Consider the following 17070-nt stretch of genomic DNA (forward strand, 5'->3'; position numbering starts at 1 on the left):
TTCTTAGTATTCAGTTTTCTTATTTTAGTTCTGGTCTTCTCTTAAATAGACTCATAGACCTGTAGAGTGAGTCTCTAAGTCAGTACTTATTGGGGCTTCACTCTTGCCCTATTCCAACCTTAATTAGTGACATTTCAGTGCAGTTATAGCACAGCAGTATTTGTACTTGTAATCCACTTGATATCACATGTTTGTAAAGTAATTACTGGAAGGTGAACTTTCCTCAAGGTCCTGTGTGATTTCTACAAGTGTCTTATTTTATAGACCTCATCAGACTAGATATTTTGAGAAAAAAATTAGGGAAGAATATACTGAGGGGAAAACATAAAAGGACAAGTCTGTTTCTGAAGACTGGATAATAATGCCACTCCCTGGGCATTTCCTGGGGATGCTCATGGAAGTCTGGGGCTAAGTCCTGCAAACAACGGAAGCCCTCTAACTCACGTTTAACACTTCAATCCAATATTGACTCATTTGTTAAATCACTGAAAGAATCCTCATTTTAAAGTATTTCACCTGGAAACTACTAAGACTTCCAAAGCAAGAACGAATCATATCCCTTATGCAATGATCTAATTATTGTTGATGAAATGCTTTGTGCTGAGGACCGATAGGCTGTACTGGCTGCTGTGGTTGTGCACTTCCGCCCTCTGCTGGATTCTTTAAGAACTGTTCTAGTGGTCCGGCCACCCTCAATTGAGCAGGCTGTGGGAGCAGAAAAGTGGGGTCTAGCCCACTTAATTCTGTGAATTAGAAGGGTTTCCATCTGTAACATGATATAAATATCATAGTGAACAAATGTGGATCTTGTGCTCCGGAACCGTATTTCAACTTCTAAGAAGTTTTTAGGTTTCTCTTAAATCTTGACAGAGAAAATAATTTTATTAAAAGGAAAATAGCATAATCTTCCCCCTACTTAAATCGATAAAAGAAATTTCAGTGTTTATTTTGACTTTAGTTTATTTCAGGCTTTTTTTTTTCCCTCATAAACCACATTTTCAACCTAATTTTAAAGTGATAATGATAATAATCATTCATTGTTTTTTTAAACCTCTGCAAATTAAGTGATGATGTTCAAAAATATTTTTTGTAACTTGGTAGATGGTGGACCCATTATTTTTAAACTTAAAGATTCTAATTTTTCTATAAATACTCTAACGAGTAATATATGAAACAAAAAGCATTTTATGTTCTCCTGGAGGTTACCCTTTATTGAAAGATCATTCATAGTGAAGTTTTTGATATGCTACTAAAATTCTCCCATTGACACAATGTGAATTTGGATTTTAGGAATTCTGCCTCTAGGCTGTGGAGATATTAATATAAAATATTATGTAAAACATGAGATTCTTCTCCAAAACCATGCTAATGTAATTATCACCCTGCTTGATGCCCTGGCACATTTCAGTGGGTGGGATTTTTCTTGTTTGATAGGGATTATTTTAACCTGATAGTTATACTTTTTCTTTGCTATGTTAGGAAAGTGGCAAAAACCACATACACTTACAAAAATAGCATCATAATAATTCTTGGCATTTCTCTGACAGGTTTATTCTGAGTTACTGTAAGTGTTCTTATAGACGTTGTCTCATTCTTCAAGATAGTTCTGCCAGTGGCAGGCATAATTATTTGCATTTTGCAGATGGAAAAACTGAGGCTGTATCTATGCTGCAAAGTGGAATATATAATTAATGGAACTGTCCAGATAATTCTGACTTACAGATTCTGGAGTTGAAATATTTATGCAACTGAAGCAGAAAACGTTTACGAAGGCTTTGTTGATTGAATTATGCCTTAGGGAAAGGCTTCAGCCAGTCAGAACAAAGACGACCCACTGAATCTCTCCTTGATTAATTTCATTATATTGAAATACAGGATAAATAGAACAGGGAAAATTGCTTGCACAAACACTGCCTAGTGATCAGAAACCATAATGTTACATAAGGTTTTCACATACCCTGGTGAAAGATCTGTCAGTGTTTAGTGGAAACGATATCTACATACCCACAGCAAAATTTATTTATCCCATTCAATTCAGCAAACAGTTCTCCAACACATAGTATGTTCTGGGCTTCAGGGCCAGTAATGGGAATACAAAGGAGTTCAGAACTAGGCAAAAACCAAATCTAATGCAAAGCATTAAGGGCTACCTTAGGGTATGAGCAAAGCGATCTCAGAGCGAAGGAGAAAGAGGCAATTTATTTGGCCATCGGCATGTGCAGTGGGTGGTGGTGACAAAGGATGTGGAGAAAGAAAGACTTTCCAAAGGAGGAGAAATTTGCTTAGGACTTTGAAAGGAAGATGTTACCAGCGGGGGAAAAGCATTCAGGCAGAGGGGACGGCATGGTTTGGGAAGAGTGTATTTGAGGAATAGCAAGTAGTCCACTGTAGCTATATTGTAAAGTACTTAAGAGGCTGTGGCAGGGGGTGGGTAGGAGTGGGGTGGAAAGGCAGAGATGGGCCTTGAATAGAAGATCAGGACTAGAATCTGGCATTAACAGCCACATACGGCAAAAGCTATGCGTTTCCAATATTCATATCACTTTTAGGCCACACAGGGAGAGGCTCATCAAATTAATTTGGTTGAGCATTTCAGCCACATCCTGAGCTGAAGACAAAGTGATGTGTCCAATCCTAGCCCAGTGTGGCTGCAGGAACTGCTGTTGATGGTTTGCAACCCAATGACATTCACATGCCTGACACAGGAAAGCCCTCCAAGAAAGCCCTTCCACACTGGAATGCAAGAGAATAACATGGAATTTTTAGAGGGATAACTTTGAATCCAGCCATAGTCGACTTTAAAATGAAATCATTCACAAACTGAGTACTTTAATAAATTTTTAGGAACCAATTGCTCCCAACACACTCTCACTAAAGGCTGAGAACAGTTTATTCAACCAACTGACCATCTGCTAAGTGCCCCATAGACCCAGACAGACACGAACCTTGCCCCTCACCCAGAGTTTACAGTATAGGAGGAGAGATGGATGTTCAATAAATACTCATATAAATAAATAATTAAAATTTTTATGAGTACTATGAATGAAAAAGTAAAGAGTTCAATAAGATTAAAAATAGAAAATTGATTTAAATGGCATATGGAGATAGGTAAAAGAATAATTGAACAGTTTTCTAAAGAAGTGACATGTAGCTTGAGACCTGGAAGATGAAAAGAGTAGGGTAAGATTATTCTAGGCAGAGGAGACAGCTTGTAGGAAGCCCCAAAAACAGGACAAAAGTGTGATGTGTTCTGTTCAAAGAAATGAAAGGCTAATCTGGCTGGATCATGGGGCCAGGGGAGAGTGGTGTAGGATGAGCTGGGGAGATAGTCAGAGACTAGACCATAGGGGGCCTTTATCCTAAAAGCAACGAAAAGGCAATGAATCATTTCCAGCGGAGAAATGAACAGACCTGTATTTGGAAAGGTTTCCTCTGCAAGCACAGTGGAGAATGGACTAAAGGGAGGATGAGAATGCAAGCCAGAAGACCAGTTAGGAGGTTACTGCATAGCCGAGCCTAAAGGTAATGGTGACCGGGACATGAGAAGTGGCAGTAGAGATGGACCAACAGGCAAACACAAGGTGCATTTTAGAAGCAGAATTGCTTTGGCTTATTGGTGAGTTGGACCAGGAAATTTCACGAGGGAAAGTGGTGTCAGGCATAACTTTCAGTTTAGGCTGGAGCTACTACCTAGCTGGTGATGTCCATCCAGTGTTTCCTCAGGTGGAGAAACAGATTCTGTGGGAAAGATCAATGCTTGGACATGTTAATTTGAGGCAGCTGTGAGACATCCAAGTGGATGGGCCAGGTGAGCATTAGCACCTGGAGCTCAGAGGCGAGCTGGGCAGGATACATAAATTTGGAAGCCTTGAACTCATAGATAGTATTTAGATCCTGGATTGAATGATATCATGGATTGAATGATATACCAGGAGAAAGTATAGAGTAGATGAAAAGGAACCAGAACTGAGTCCTGAAAAACTCAAGCATATAGAGAGATATAGAGAGAGAGAGTGTGTGTGCGTGTCTGTGTTATCAGAAAGTCCAAGGAAAAAGAGTGGTTTATTATAGAGGGAGTGGCCAAGTGCTAAATGTTACTGAGACTCAGGAAGTTAAATGAAGATGGAAGCGTTCCTACTGATTGCAGAAATATGGAGTTATTTGGTGACATGAGCAGTTTGAGTGGAGATGTGAAAATGAAAGCCAAATTGGAGAGGATTGAAGAATAAATGGAGGCAAGGAAGTGAAAATTTATGTGTAGGTAACTTTCCAGAAGTTTGATCATAAAGAGTATTAGAAAGATAGAGCCAAAGAAAGGGTGTTGTGAATGTGATTTCGAGATGTTTGGGTCTGTGTTTTAAGTTGGCTATATTAGCACGTTTGCTGAAGAATCCAGTCGTAACCTGGTTAAATAGCCTCTTTTCCTGACTAGGTAATGTTAGCCTGATCAAAATGTAGATCAGGCAGAAAGTCTCCCTCAGGTGTGAAGAGTTCAGCAGAGAGAATAAAGACCTACACATCTCAGATTCTTCATCTAGTGTCTCACAAGGCAGTTCTAAAACCCTCATTGGGTACACGTTCATTAGAAACTTATTCTCTGGCACCTATGTGACACCCAATCTTCAGTTATCTAAATCTTCATATTACCTTGATTTTCATTCTAAGGAACTGAACCAGAAGTAGACAATTCTTTTCAATACAGTTCTTTTTTTCAGTACTCCACAACATACATTACTATTCGTGGTCAGAGTTTTCTGATTCAAGTACATTAATAAGACCTCCGCAGGTAAGGCAACTCCTCCCAAGGAAGGGCTGAAATCCTCCCTTCCTCCCTCCTGCCTACCCTCATAGACACCAACCGGAGATTTACTTGGAGTTTCGCCACAGGTGCCCCTCAGGGTTCACCTAATAGCAGCCATGACAAAAATCCCTAGCCCTGGTCCTAACTCAGCCCCAATTCTGCATTATGTTGCCTCTGCAGTGTTTAGGCTTTATTTCTAGACACCATTCCTTTATCGTAATGAATCTCGTAGCAGAAACAGATCACATACACATCCAGGTCATTCCATCACAGGAAGCTCAATCTTCCTACGTTGTAGGGGTTTCAAGCAGTAATCTAAAACTCACCTGACCTGCAAGCCTCTGATTTGGAGAATACAGAATCTTAATTACTGTTTTTATTTTTCATATTGTTATTGACAGGAAACATTTTACAATCAGACAAGCAAACTTCTAATGCAATAAGCTCAGTGTAATCTAGTGAATACAAAACCTGACCTGGATTTAGGAATAGAATTCTATTTCTAGCCTTACCCTTGACTTACACTGCACATGACCTTGGAGTAGTTACTATGCCTCAGATTTTTCATCTGTAAAAAAACTCACTTCCTACCTTGGAGGATTAACTTGATAATGTCCGTAAAATACTGTGAGGTGTTAGAGGAAGGACACTGCAGCATTATCACATGCCATTCTTATTAGAATCATGTCGATGTATGTGACTAGAAACTGTGAAAAGTAGTCTAAGGAGTGAGCTTTGAATAATATTGGCTTAAAATGAGTCAGATATATGTGTCAGTGCTGAAAATGTGAATGACTCTAAAGGACTGTGTTAACTAACCCTACTTATTTCTGGTTGTGCTTCAATCTCACTTTGAATGTTAACTCTAAACCGCTAACCTGTTTCTTTTCCTCTATTCACTTTTTCCACCTACCATTGCATGACATGCAGGGTCAGTTTTGTGCATGACACCCGCTACCAGTATTGGTAGGTTTCAATCTTTTTTTATTTGTCTTTTATATTATGTACAATACCTTCACGTGCTTGAAATTTATTTCAGAGATGGTAGAAATGCTTAGGAACTGGTAGATCTGAAGGCTTATTTGGCTTTAGAGTTAACGTAGAGGTTTTTAAAATGTACTTGTATATTTAAGAAAATGACCATTTTAATGTGACTGGAACAACCACGGTGCTAGACAACCACTACAAAACATAAAACCACAAGTACGAGTCTACTTTTTAATGATCTGTATTTTGTTTCTATTTATAGTTTATATGGTTTAGAATAAAAAAAAACTTACTTTGTCAGAGAGGCAGGCTAATTTCATCAATGTTTTAAAGTTTCATGGTGGTGTGCCTTTATCTCCTCTTTGCTGTGTGTTAGAGTTATCAGAGTTTCCCAGAAGTATTTATTTTAAAAAATTATAAATGGATGTATTTTGAAAACCAATGTCAGAACTACCTTGCTTTATTATCCTTTTTAATTTTAAATGTTCATTATTTGTGATGATTATTTGTACCTTAGCATTCCCTTAGATGTTAAATTTTAATAGTACATAGTTATCCCCACACATTCCAGTGCCTTGGTACAAAAGTCTGTCTTTAGGACATATGGATTAGTGTCATTTGGAGTCAAGAAAAATTAACATTGGCAAAGTTTGTCTGGCTATTTCACAGTAACTGTGTTAGAATTTATATCAAGGCCATGATTTTTGCTCCACCATTTATTAACCAAAATAAACCACAACCACTAGCAATGCCAGTTCAAATAAGCAGGCCCAAATTGACCAAAAAATTCAATTTAACCACAATTAATTCCAAAGAATATCCTATCCCAAATTAGGTCTACATATTGAGCCTTTGATGTTTTAGAATGACAATTAAAAATGAATATCATATATTCTCACTTCATTAGACATTAAATTTTACATTCTTAGAAGCAAGCGTTATTACGTACACCATAGACTCTGAATTGGGAATAATCTATTCTTAGAAGTAAAATGTTTATAAATACATCAACCAAAGTAATCTGCTTTGGCCTTTCTGGGAATCACTGATTATGTTTTAAAACTTCCTTTAATTGTACTTGTAATAAGCTATTTTCCCTTTTTTATTTCTCTCCCATGCTTCCTTGCTTTGCATTGTGATTGCATGCCATCTGCTGGTTTAACCCATGATGGCTTGCTGCTCTGATATTCACCATGCCAAAATACCACTTCTATTACCATAATGCTACACCCTCCTGTTCATTGCTCCCATGGTTCCCCTCCTGAAAGTACCCATGATGCACAGCGCTACGTCAGCCACTGTCTCTGCAGCAACAACTCCTGCAACAAGTGTCCCCTTCGCAGCAACAGCCACAGCCAATCAGGTTTGCTCCTTTTAAAGCTTTCTTTCACAAATCCCAAACTCTAAATGAGTGCTGATATTTAAAAAAAAAATTCTCGGTGAGAATTTTTTTTTCATGTTTATCCATCAAATTTTATTTTTTTAATTAGTTTATAGCAAGCATTTATGGACAGGTTGCACTTATTTAGAGTTAACATTTACTGCAAATAATGATGTAGCTATGTTTTGTGTTGCACTGTTTGTTTTCGTACCTAATATTGTGTAATTAACCTGACAGGCTTAAATTCCTTTTAGTACAGCATTACGTATCCAGTAGTTTGTGAATTGCCACAGAAAAATTGTAAAAGCACACTTGTGGGTGCTTCAAAACTGGCTATGTTTTGATTTAGTTCATTCAGACCCTATCATCTGTTGTGGAGGAAAAAGATTCTCCTCTTAGAAAAGTCTCCCTTTTTCCCTTAATGTCAAATTTGAGGTCTGAATGATTCTTGGTAACATTTCACTTGGGTCCTCTGTGCTCCCAAACTCACTTGGTTCCGGAACCTTACTACCTGTTCAAATACTGGCATAAGAGCCAAACCATACTGGAGGAAGAGTTCGAGGCCACCAAGTTCACAAAGGCTGGATATAACTGATTAGGGACGTTTAACTCTGTTGGTTTAATGCATGTGCCAATAAGACCATGGATGTACTATTTCTCAGTGAGAGCCAGTGGCTATTTCCCGCTCTGCAGTCACAGGCTGGCTGTAACCCTAACCCCAGCCAACCAACTAGCAAACGTGTGCTCCTGGTCACAGGAGACAAGTATGAGCATAAACTCTCACCTCACCTAGAAAAACATTTGATTGTGCATGCCCTCCCTTCATAGAAGAGCAATTTTTGTTTTGTTTTTAACTTAGTTTTTTTTTTTTTTTTTTAATGAAATCAACTGTACTGATAAAAGATGAAAAGAGCTATAGGAGTAGGCCGGCAGGCAGGTCCAAGCTGATGGGAGAAATGGGGGGAAACTGTGTAAGGGCATAAGTGGCAGATTCCAGCCTGAATTGTGCAGGTGGGAAGGGCTGATTCATACGTCTTTCCATGTTCAGATCAGTAAGTGATTCTAGTGCCATAGGTTTCATCACTGAAAAGATAGACGTGAGAGCACTTGAATGAAGGAATAAAAGTAAAATCCCATGACAGTTCCTATTGTGCCCTCCAAATTGTGAAAAAGCAGGAAAGAATGAAGAGGGAGGGAGGGGACGCCAAGTGGGCACTCAGAGGCAGTTATAAATATTGATAATTCTTCAGCTTTTCACTCACCTCAGAAATGCCAACTTATCCTCCAAGGAAAGCCAGCTCAGCTCCAAACAGCAAATGATAAGTTTCTTTGCTGGGAAGATTTTTTTAAATGATGGGAGGGAGAAGGGAGAGAGACGGTTTGCATCCTGCCCTTATTAGGCTCAAGGCATCTCTTTCACTTGTTCATTCTTAATAGGGAATTGGTATGTCTGTTTCTTTTATGCCTAAGTCCTGCCTCCTTGAACCATGTTTATGTGATTTTTGACACAATTTTTGTTACAAAGCCCTTTTATAAGAAAACAAGTTTGAAGTATAATATAGTAGTATTCATTACAATTGAATTTTAACTATATGTTATGTCAAGTTAAACTTCTAACACAGAAATCTTTCCTAAGAAAAGAAACCAAGATAAAGAAATATTTTAGAGTTTTAGGATAAATTCCTTTATTTGTGATAAATACTTGATCATACATAATATATATTTTTCCAGCCTAGGGATTTTTTGGCTCCGTTTGGTAGAAAAAACTTTGAGAGATTGCATGCTTACGTGTAGGTTTATTTATGAGTGTAGGGAGGTGGGGTAGAAAGCATGGAATATTCTGAAGCTAAAATATATCACTTTACAGCCGAGTGTGGTTGGTAAAGGCAGTAACGAGTTTAACTTCAATTAAATCCAAAGACATACAATTAGAGGAGTACCTGACAGTAGCTTCAAGAATCCTAGATTCTGCGTTTTGCAGTTTGTTGGGTGTAATAGTTGCGGTATCGCACGTCAGTGACGGAGAAGAGAAATACCTTAGCGGCTCTTGATGAAGGCCTGCTTGCGCAACAAAACCACAGAAAAAGAAGTAATTGTAAACATAAACTTCCGCATAATATTCTTCATGTATTTTCAACAAGTTTCAAAGAGCAAAGCAGCTACAAAAGAACTTGGAAATTCTTTTAGTGCCCAAGAATTCAGAATTCAGAGATTGTTGGTGACTTTGATGACAAGTTACCATCCTACTGAGATTTCACCCTTTAAATTCAAAGCATATCCATGTGAATGATCTGCCATTTAAACATAATGAATCTCGGTTTCCTCATTTATGAAAGGAAGAGTAGAACTATATGGCCTCTGAAGTCCCTTCCAGCTCTAAGATTCGATGAACCTATGGTTCCATAGCTGTTATGCTAGGCCCAAAGTATGAGATTATATAGGTAAACACAAAGAGAATAGAAAGTCGTGCTGGTGAGTCCAGAGTTCAGTGAATGATAAGCATCCTCACTTCTTCTCCTTCATTATGCCATCTGTCTTTAACACAAAATGTGATGAGGTTTTGACAATTTTTCAGTTCATTTGGTTAATTCAGACTGTCAGTTCAAATAGTTCAAATCTCATAGGTATTTGTAATTAGATACAAATCATTCATAGAAGAAAGACGATAGACCAAAACATCCCATGACAGCTCCTCTGGTCCAGAGTTCCTTTGCCTGTTACCCCATGGTAAGCCAAGAAGAACAAGTAACAAATCTCTAAATGCTGTCCTCAGAGCTTAATCAAGATGCCAGCAATGAAAGTTTTAACGAAATTAGACATATAATTTGAAACTAAATAAATACAAAATCCATATACATTTGGAAAATATATTTCAGTTATTTAGCTCTAGGAGTAGATATATAAATAAAAATACAATAAGCAAGTTTACTAACAGCTATTTCCTGTTTCAGTTAAGGTCTCTGGGCCTTAAAATACAAATTATACCTAATAATATTATTATTATTTACAAACCACTTATTATGTACAATATGCTATCCTAAGTGGTTTCTCTTTCATATAATATATTACTTATTTTATTACATATTTTATATTATATGAGAGAGGATGCAGATGTACAAATATACTCACTTAATCCTTACAACAGTCTTATGAGGTAAGTACAATTACCGTTATCCGTATTTTGTAGATAGTAAAACTGAAACAGAGGCTAACTACCTTAGCCAAAGTCATACAGCTAATAAATGGTCTTGCTGGAATTAACCTAGGCAGTTGACTCCAGAGGCCTTGGTCTTAACCACCACGATGCACTGCCTCTCTTTATAATTATAATACACAGAAAGCACTTCTTCCACAAATGAAACTATCTTTTGAGTGAGACCCTACAGCAACAAACTCTGAAATGAAAGAGTCTTGCTAATGTGGCTCAAACAAAGGTGAATCCTAAGCTGGGGAGATGAACTGAATTTGAGCACAGCTTCGAGCTAGTTATGTAATAGCAGGTCATGTTTAGAAACCATATAGTTGATATACATTAATCATAATATATAACCATATATTAATATTCCATGTAATGTTATAGCCAGTGGGAAGACTGAAAATTATGAATAATTTCTCTACGAGTAAGATAAGTAGATGAGAAGTAAAAAAGAATTAGTCATTGGTCCTAGTAAAGTAGGTTCATGGGCTTCTTGTATGTGAATCACTGCCCTAGACTTTACTCCTAGCCTCTGCCAATCATCTCACAAATAGCTTGGAAGAAGAAAACCCAGAAATGAAAATGAGAATACCATATAAATAAGTCAATTTCAGCCTACTAACAGATGGTCAGAGTGTATAAATCTATAGATGCCTATATTGAAACAAATTTAATCTCAAAGTATACATTAAAAGAGGTAGAGGTAGGGGCCGGCCTGGTGGTGCAGCAGTTCCGTTTGCACGTTCTGCTTCTCGGCAGCCTGGGGTTTGCCGGTTCAGATCCTGGGTGCGGACATGGCACCGCTTGGCAAAAGCCATCCTGTGGTAGGTGTCCCACGTATAAAATAGAGGAAGATGGGCACCGATGTTAGCTCAGGGCCAGTCTTCCTCAGCAAAAAGAGGAGGATTGGCAGTATTTAGCTCAGGGCTAATCTTCCTCAAAAAAAAAAAAAAAAGAGGTAGAGGTAAACAGCTTAGTACATGGATTACCTAGTTTTTTTCATATTATAAAAATTTTTATTTAATAAAATAAGAGTGTAGATTGAAATTCCTATAACTTGAATTATTATAGTATTCTATAAAGCTGTCATTGCTTTATTATTTTTTATTTCAAAACTACACTTTATTTCAAAAGGGGAGAAAAAAATTTCCAAGTAAATATATTTTAAGTCTAGTATCTTCATTTATATACAGAGATTATTCAACTTTCCTAATAACATCCTTGAAGGCCCAATTAAAATACAATTTATACTCTGAGTCTTTCCCTGAACCCCCGGAGCTAGAAGTACTCCTTCTATCCTCTGAATTCTACAAGAACTTAGTATCAGCATGAGATAGAAGGAATCATGGCACAAGTGTGCAGAGGTGGGAAGTGTTAAGTTTAGCGGAGAAGAAGCAACAATCAGATTGGTCAGAGCTTCAGTTTGCAAGAGTGGCTACCATGTAGGTTTGATTCTGATTGTGCAAGATGTTAAATGCCAAGTTAAAGGATTCAGCCTTCATTTGGCCACGGAAGGGTTTTCAAGCAGGACAGTGACAAAACAGAACTCTAGGAAGAGTGAGCAGATGGATTCAAGGCAGGAGAGTCTGTGGAGACCATTGAGAGGTTTTAACAAGAGCCTAAACTGGGACAGTGGCAGCTGGCAAGTGGCCTGCTTTGTCTTGCCTTTGCCCATTACATAGGGAGAGTTACCTTAAGCCAAAGAGAAACATAAAAACTATTTAATACTATGGCAAAACCTGTCCAAATAAATGTCACATGGAAGAAAAAGAGATTTGAGCTGACATGAAAGGTGAACCACAGGAAGCTGCCTCTGTAGGACCTGAACTCAGTCCCTTCAAGGACAGCAGCTGGGTAGACTCACTGGGCAGATGCCTCCAGTGAGCTTACCCCTAACATGCTGCTTCCCACCTCCTACCTAAATGAGACGTCAGAGCCACCAAAGCTCAAAGACCTCCCAGGGCTTTGCTCGAAAGAAAGAGTCCCTTCAGATTTGCAGTGAAAACACATGGTCTGTGTTTCCACAGATAGAGCTCTGTGGACAGTGAAGACAATTATTCATGTAATTCATTCTGGATCATAAATCCATACCAGGAAGAAAAATTCTCACACATTGGATATTAGGAATCTTTTTATAGAGCACCCCAAGCAGTGTCCAAAAAGCTGATGAAATCAAATTATATGTCTGCCAATATGTGAACCAACTCTAATCACATCTCCAACAAAGTCATGATTTATGTTTAAAAGTATGAGCTCAAGGTCTTGTCACATCTTCTGAACCCTCCTCCAAAGATTAAATCCATTCAACAGAAAGTTGGCCTTAGGAAGAGCTTATTGAAAATTAGTTAATAATATACCATACACACATAACTGTCTATTTATTGAAATATTTGATAAATCAGAAATCCAATTTTCCAGACATGCCTGATATGTTTACGATATGTGATAATCAATTTCAACAATATCTCATCAGAAAAATAAAATAATTACATGCAACCAGATTCATATATTATGCTTTATCTGGCCTGATACGAATTACTAGAGAGGGAAGAGAAAAGCTTAAAAGCATCAGATTTTAATTATTTCTCATATATAAACCTCAAAGCTATTTGTATGTAGATTCTTGGATATGTAAGTTATCCTATATTAAACAAGAAATCTAGAAAGGTAAGGTCATGTTTTACTTATCTCTCATCTCAAAGAGTTTTATAAAGCATCTATTATTCAAAGCCATCTGGCAGGACTATATTCAGACAAATGTAGGAGGCATTAAACCTCCCCCAGTATTCACCACTTGACCCATTTGGAGCCTGTGTTTCTTCACGAGAAAAATCTTGGTTCTGTAAAGCCCCAGTGTGGGAGGAGCAGACTCCTGTCAGATACCTCTCCTGAATATAGAGTAAAGTGGCCAGCCTCCGTGTGCGGATGATCAAACTGTGAAACACTCCTTTCTCGCAGCTTGCTGGTTCCTGGTAACAGATTACAGAAAGCAGCTGGGCCCCAAGTGTGTTGTGCTCCAAAAAGGCCACGATAGCAACTGTCAGAATCCAGCCCTTGTCATAGCACTCAGCCTGAGACGTCTGTCTCAGCATCATACTTCTAAAGTTGTTTACCCACTTCCAACTTTTTGCTAATATTCTAACTATAGAGGGGGGTTCCATTTCAGTACTGGAGCTGGTTGCTTCAAATGAAGCAGAATTGCCACATCAAATATTTTGTGGAGAGAGGTAGGCGGGAGTGAGTGTGTGTGTATGTGTGTGTGTGTGTGTGTGTATGGAGAGAGAGATTGATTGGAGCCTGCTGTCCCTCTCAAGTGAAAAAACAAGCCTATAAAAATTGTGGTGTTTGCTTCTGTTAATGCTGTCAGTTAAAGCTGCCTGGCAATTTGAGTCTAAATTCCATGGTGCATCATGGCTAGGGCAATGGAATCCAGACTTGATAGTGTAGTCAAAATTTGTTAAATGGTGAAGGGGAGGAGAGGGAAGGGGAACTCTGTCTGTCTTAGGTGGACGTGGATCTACGAGAGCCATTTAGAGGCAGGCTATTTTTTGTCTACAAGAAATCAGAAAATAAAACAATAGACCTTTTCTTTTCCTGCCTCAGAAGCATCTGCTTTGCAGGACTACCACGAGGTTTAATTAATAAATGTATTTGCAGATTCTCTAAGGAAAGGCTAAGTTATGTAAGTGTTGTAATCTAGTACATTTTCATTTTTCATGAATAAGTTACACCTCATGGTGAGAAACTTGGATAGAATTCTTTTGTATATCGCACCTAAAGACATAATATCAGTTCCAATTTCGTGCAGCTAAAGGGAAAATGTCAAGGGTCCTTATGTGGAACTTTACTGCCTGGTGGATTGTCCTACTTCTTATACCTCAAATCCCATCTTTTGCATTTTGATGAAATTTGGGGAGAATCTTTTCAGATTGAAAAGTCATATTCCCAGTAGTATTTTGGCTTTTGTTGATGGTAATAAAATCACGCTCAGTTTTTCTAATTTTAGGTTTTCTCTTTTGAGCAGAATGAATATACAGTTCATCCTATATGTGTGTTTATTTCTAGCTCTAAATTTGTAAGGAAAGAGAACTAGCTGCAATGCAGGAATTCGGACCCCTTGTCAAGGTTGAGAGATGAATGGGGTCTCATTCTTGATAAAAGTTGCTAGGAACAGAGTAAAATTTTGATTCATAGGCATTTATCTCCCCAAGTTCTGCCACTGCTGCCTGCCTTCTCTCATTTTTACCTGCGTGTTTGGGGAAGCTGCCAGCCTTTCTGTGTGGGTGGACGGAGAGGAGAGATCCTCACTGCTTCCTGATAGGAAGGAGGAACAGCCAACTAACCTGACTGTTCCTCCGCTTACTGGATATGACGCCACTACATGTCAAAGACAATTGGCATTAGGTCTGGTCTCTTAGCCGGTTCTAGCATTCCCTCTGGGGCACATCACTGGAAGCAATGGCTTCCAAGGTCAGACCTGTCTGAGTCTGCCAATCATTCTAGGGGCCACCAGTGTGGAGAGGTGCTAAAGATACCTAGGAGTTTCCTGCCTAGTCAGAGAGACATGAAGCAATGAGACAATGTCACAATATGAAATAGTCAAATACTCAAACATTACTGCATGGGAAGTAAGCTCCATGGCAGGGTCTTATCCCTAAAGGAGCTGGGGAGGTAGGTCTTGAGGGGTGTGTAGGACTTAGATAATGAACAGACGAGCTTGTTCCTTAAGTGTGAAACTTAAGGGGTGGAGATGGGGGTGGGGTAAGAGGAAAAGGAAACTGACACTTAAAAAATGTACCAGCATTATGCTTTATGTGTGTTCTCACATTTAACCCTATCAATCGTTCCTATTCTCCCTCTTTTACATGTGAGGAGATCGAGACTCAGATTTGGCCACAGCTCTAATCAGTAGTAGAGCCCCCATTTGACCTCAAGGCTATCTGACCTTGAAGTCAATGCTTCCCCGTTATCCCACATTCTTCCCCAGTAGCCTGTATGGTTCAGACAGGAGCTTCAGAATCAGTCTTGGACTTTATTCCATGGTAGAGGCAGATGGAGCACCTATTACTATGTCAGATCTAAAGAGAGGAGACACTGGCTCACATGGGCTTAACGACTTGCTTTTAGGCTGCAGTGAGTAGGAGAGTGAAAGGGAGGATGCATTTGGGCAGTACTAGAAAATTCAGTTGATAGGCCAAGAGGGATTAGGTTACTGAGCACCTTGACAGGCAAGATGAGAGCAGGACAGTGAAATGCTAAATGAGAGACTTGGAAACATTAATGTGCTTGAAGAGAGTGGATGGATATGAGCTGGGATAGGCTGAGCGCAGGTTAACTGGTGAGGAAGCTAATTCATTGATGAAGTGATGAAATTGGGATAGAGAGAAAATATGGAGGGAGGATGAATAATTAAGAGTCAGAAAAATTCAAGGAGGCGTTTTGATTCTTTGCTTTCCCAGGGCTCTTCAGCTTCTGTAGTACCTGTGGATTTTGCCAACTTCCACATCAACCTTCTCTGTAAGACATCTCTCTCAACGACTTACATAAAAACAATGGTTCTAGTCAACACATCTTCACTTTTATTTGTACTATAAAAGAAAATTTGTTGACTGGTATTTTCTGACATTGGTTTAGGAAAACCTACAGTTATTCTAGCACTTAAAATCCATCACATCTCAGCATTAGGTATAATATTCCAGAGCTTTTGGTCTGTCTGTTTTACTTTCAGTGATCAAATTCTACTATTCTCATCACTCTTCTTGCTCTGGAGTTTTCAGAGATCTCAGAGGTTATGTCAATGAGCTTCCTGTAATCAAATACAGACACCCTTCACTATTCACCACAATGCATTTCTGGAAGCAGCATCATTAAGTTGATGGTTGTAAAATGTCAGTCATTCTCCCATAGTCACGGTTACATCAGGCATTGCAGGTCTGACCCAAGACCCACATGTACTACATCAAGGAGATGAAAGGCAATAAGTCATAAGAGCAAATTTACCACAATCATGCCATAGCTCTACAATAACCTAAAAAAGGAAAATGATGATGCAAGTTACATTCTAAATTGGAATAAGAGCCCAGATCAGCAAGGTGGCTTATTCAAGTCACATAAATAATAAGAGAACCAGGACCAGAACCCAATTATCTGTGTCCTGCCTAGAGAAGTGCCTTTTGCCTTTCACCACACTGCCTTCCCAAGAAAGTGCTTTAAATGATCAGTGAAGGGGCCCCAGAGTACTACAGAGCACACAGACAGCTCAAAGATAACTCAAGCAGCTCTCCTTTATTAAGTACTTACCAAGTGCCAGACATTGTTCTAAGCCTTTCATATGAGTTATCTTATTAAAATCCAAAATGGCTCTGTTAGGGACTATTCTTATCCCCAATACATAGATGAGGAAACTGCAGTTTCGACAAGCTGAGAAACTTGGCCAAGATCATTATTTAAGCAGCAAAACCAGATTTAGAACTTTCCCCAAGCTCCAAATCTTCCATTTTACAATGAGAAGGACTTAGAATGGTTAAGTGACTTACTCAAGGTTACATAAGGGATTAGAAACTAATCTCATAACACCATGCTCAGTCTTCTTTCCCACTGTCAAACCACGAGCCAGAATAAATATGCTAGCTATGTAATTTTTGAACAATCTTCCTTAGAATTTAGAAAGGTTTTTGAGGAATCAAAAAGATACCCAAGGATGTT

The 17070-nt window shown here is 38.6% G+C and overlaps 1 protein-coding gene and 1 long non-coding RNA gene across 19 annotated transcripts in view; one reads left to right on the plus strand and one right to left on the minus strand.

Moving 5' to 3' along the window:
* The window catches only part of MBNL2 (muscleblind like splicing regulator 2), a 153700-nt gene that overhangs the window by 121558 nt on the left and 15072 nt on the right, over nucleotides 1–17070 (plus strand). For 4 of the 16 annotated variants that reach the window (XM_070579090.1, XM_008516154.2, XM_070579088.1 and 1 more), the window contains one exon: nucleotides 7057–7151. The exons of 7 other annotated variants lie outside the window; for them this stretch is intronic. In XM_070579090.1, coding sequence (XP_070435191.1) covers nucleotides 7057–7151 — 95 coding nt within the window. Of the gene's footprint in view, nucleotides 1–5731; nucleotides 5768–7056; nucleotides 7152–17070 lie in introns of all 16 variants that reach the window. 5 more of the 16 variants (XM_070579084.1, XM_070579087.1, XM_070579085.1 and 2 more) reach the window with 2 other exon arrangements.
* LOC103548414 (uncharacterized) overlaps nucleotides 8029–17070 on the minus strand; it is an 84117-nt gene continuing 75075 nt past the window's right edge. The window contains exon 4 of one of the 3 annotated variants that reach the window (XR_544246.2): nucleotides 8029–9227. This is a non-coding gene — a long non-coding RNA (uncharacterized lncRNA). The remainder of the gene's footprint in view (nucleotides 9228–17070) is intronic. The other 2 variants (XR_011528210.1, XR_011528209.1) reach the window with 2 other exon arrangements.

Source organism: Equus przewalskii, chromosome 16 (assembly GCF_037783145.1).
Source record: "Equus przewalskii isolate Varuska chromosome 16, EquPr2, whole genome shotgun sequence".
NCBI lineage: Eukaryota > Metazoa > Chordata > Mammalia > Perissodactyla > Equidae > Equus > Equus przewalskii.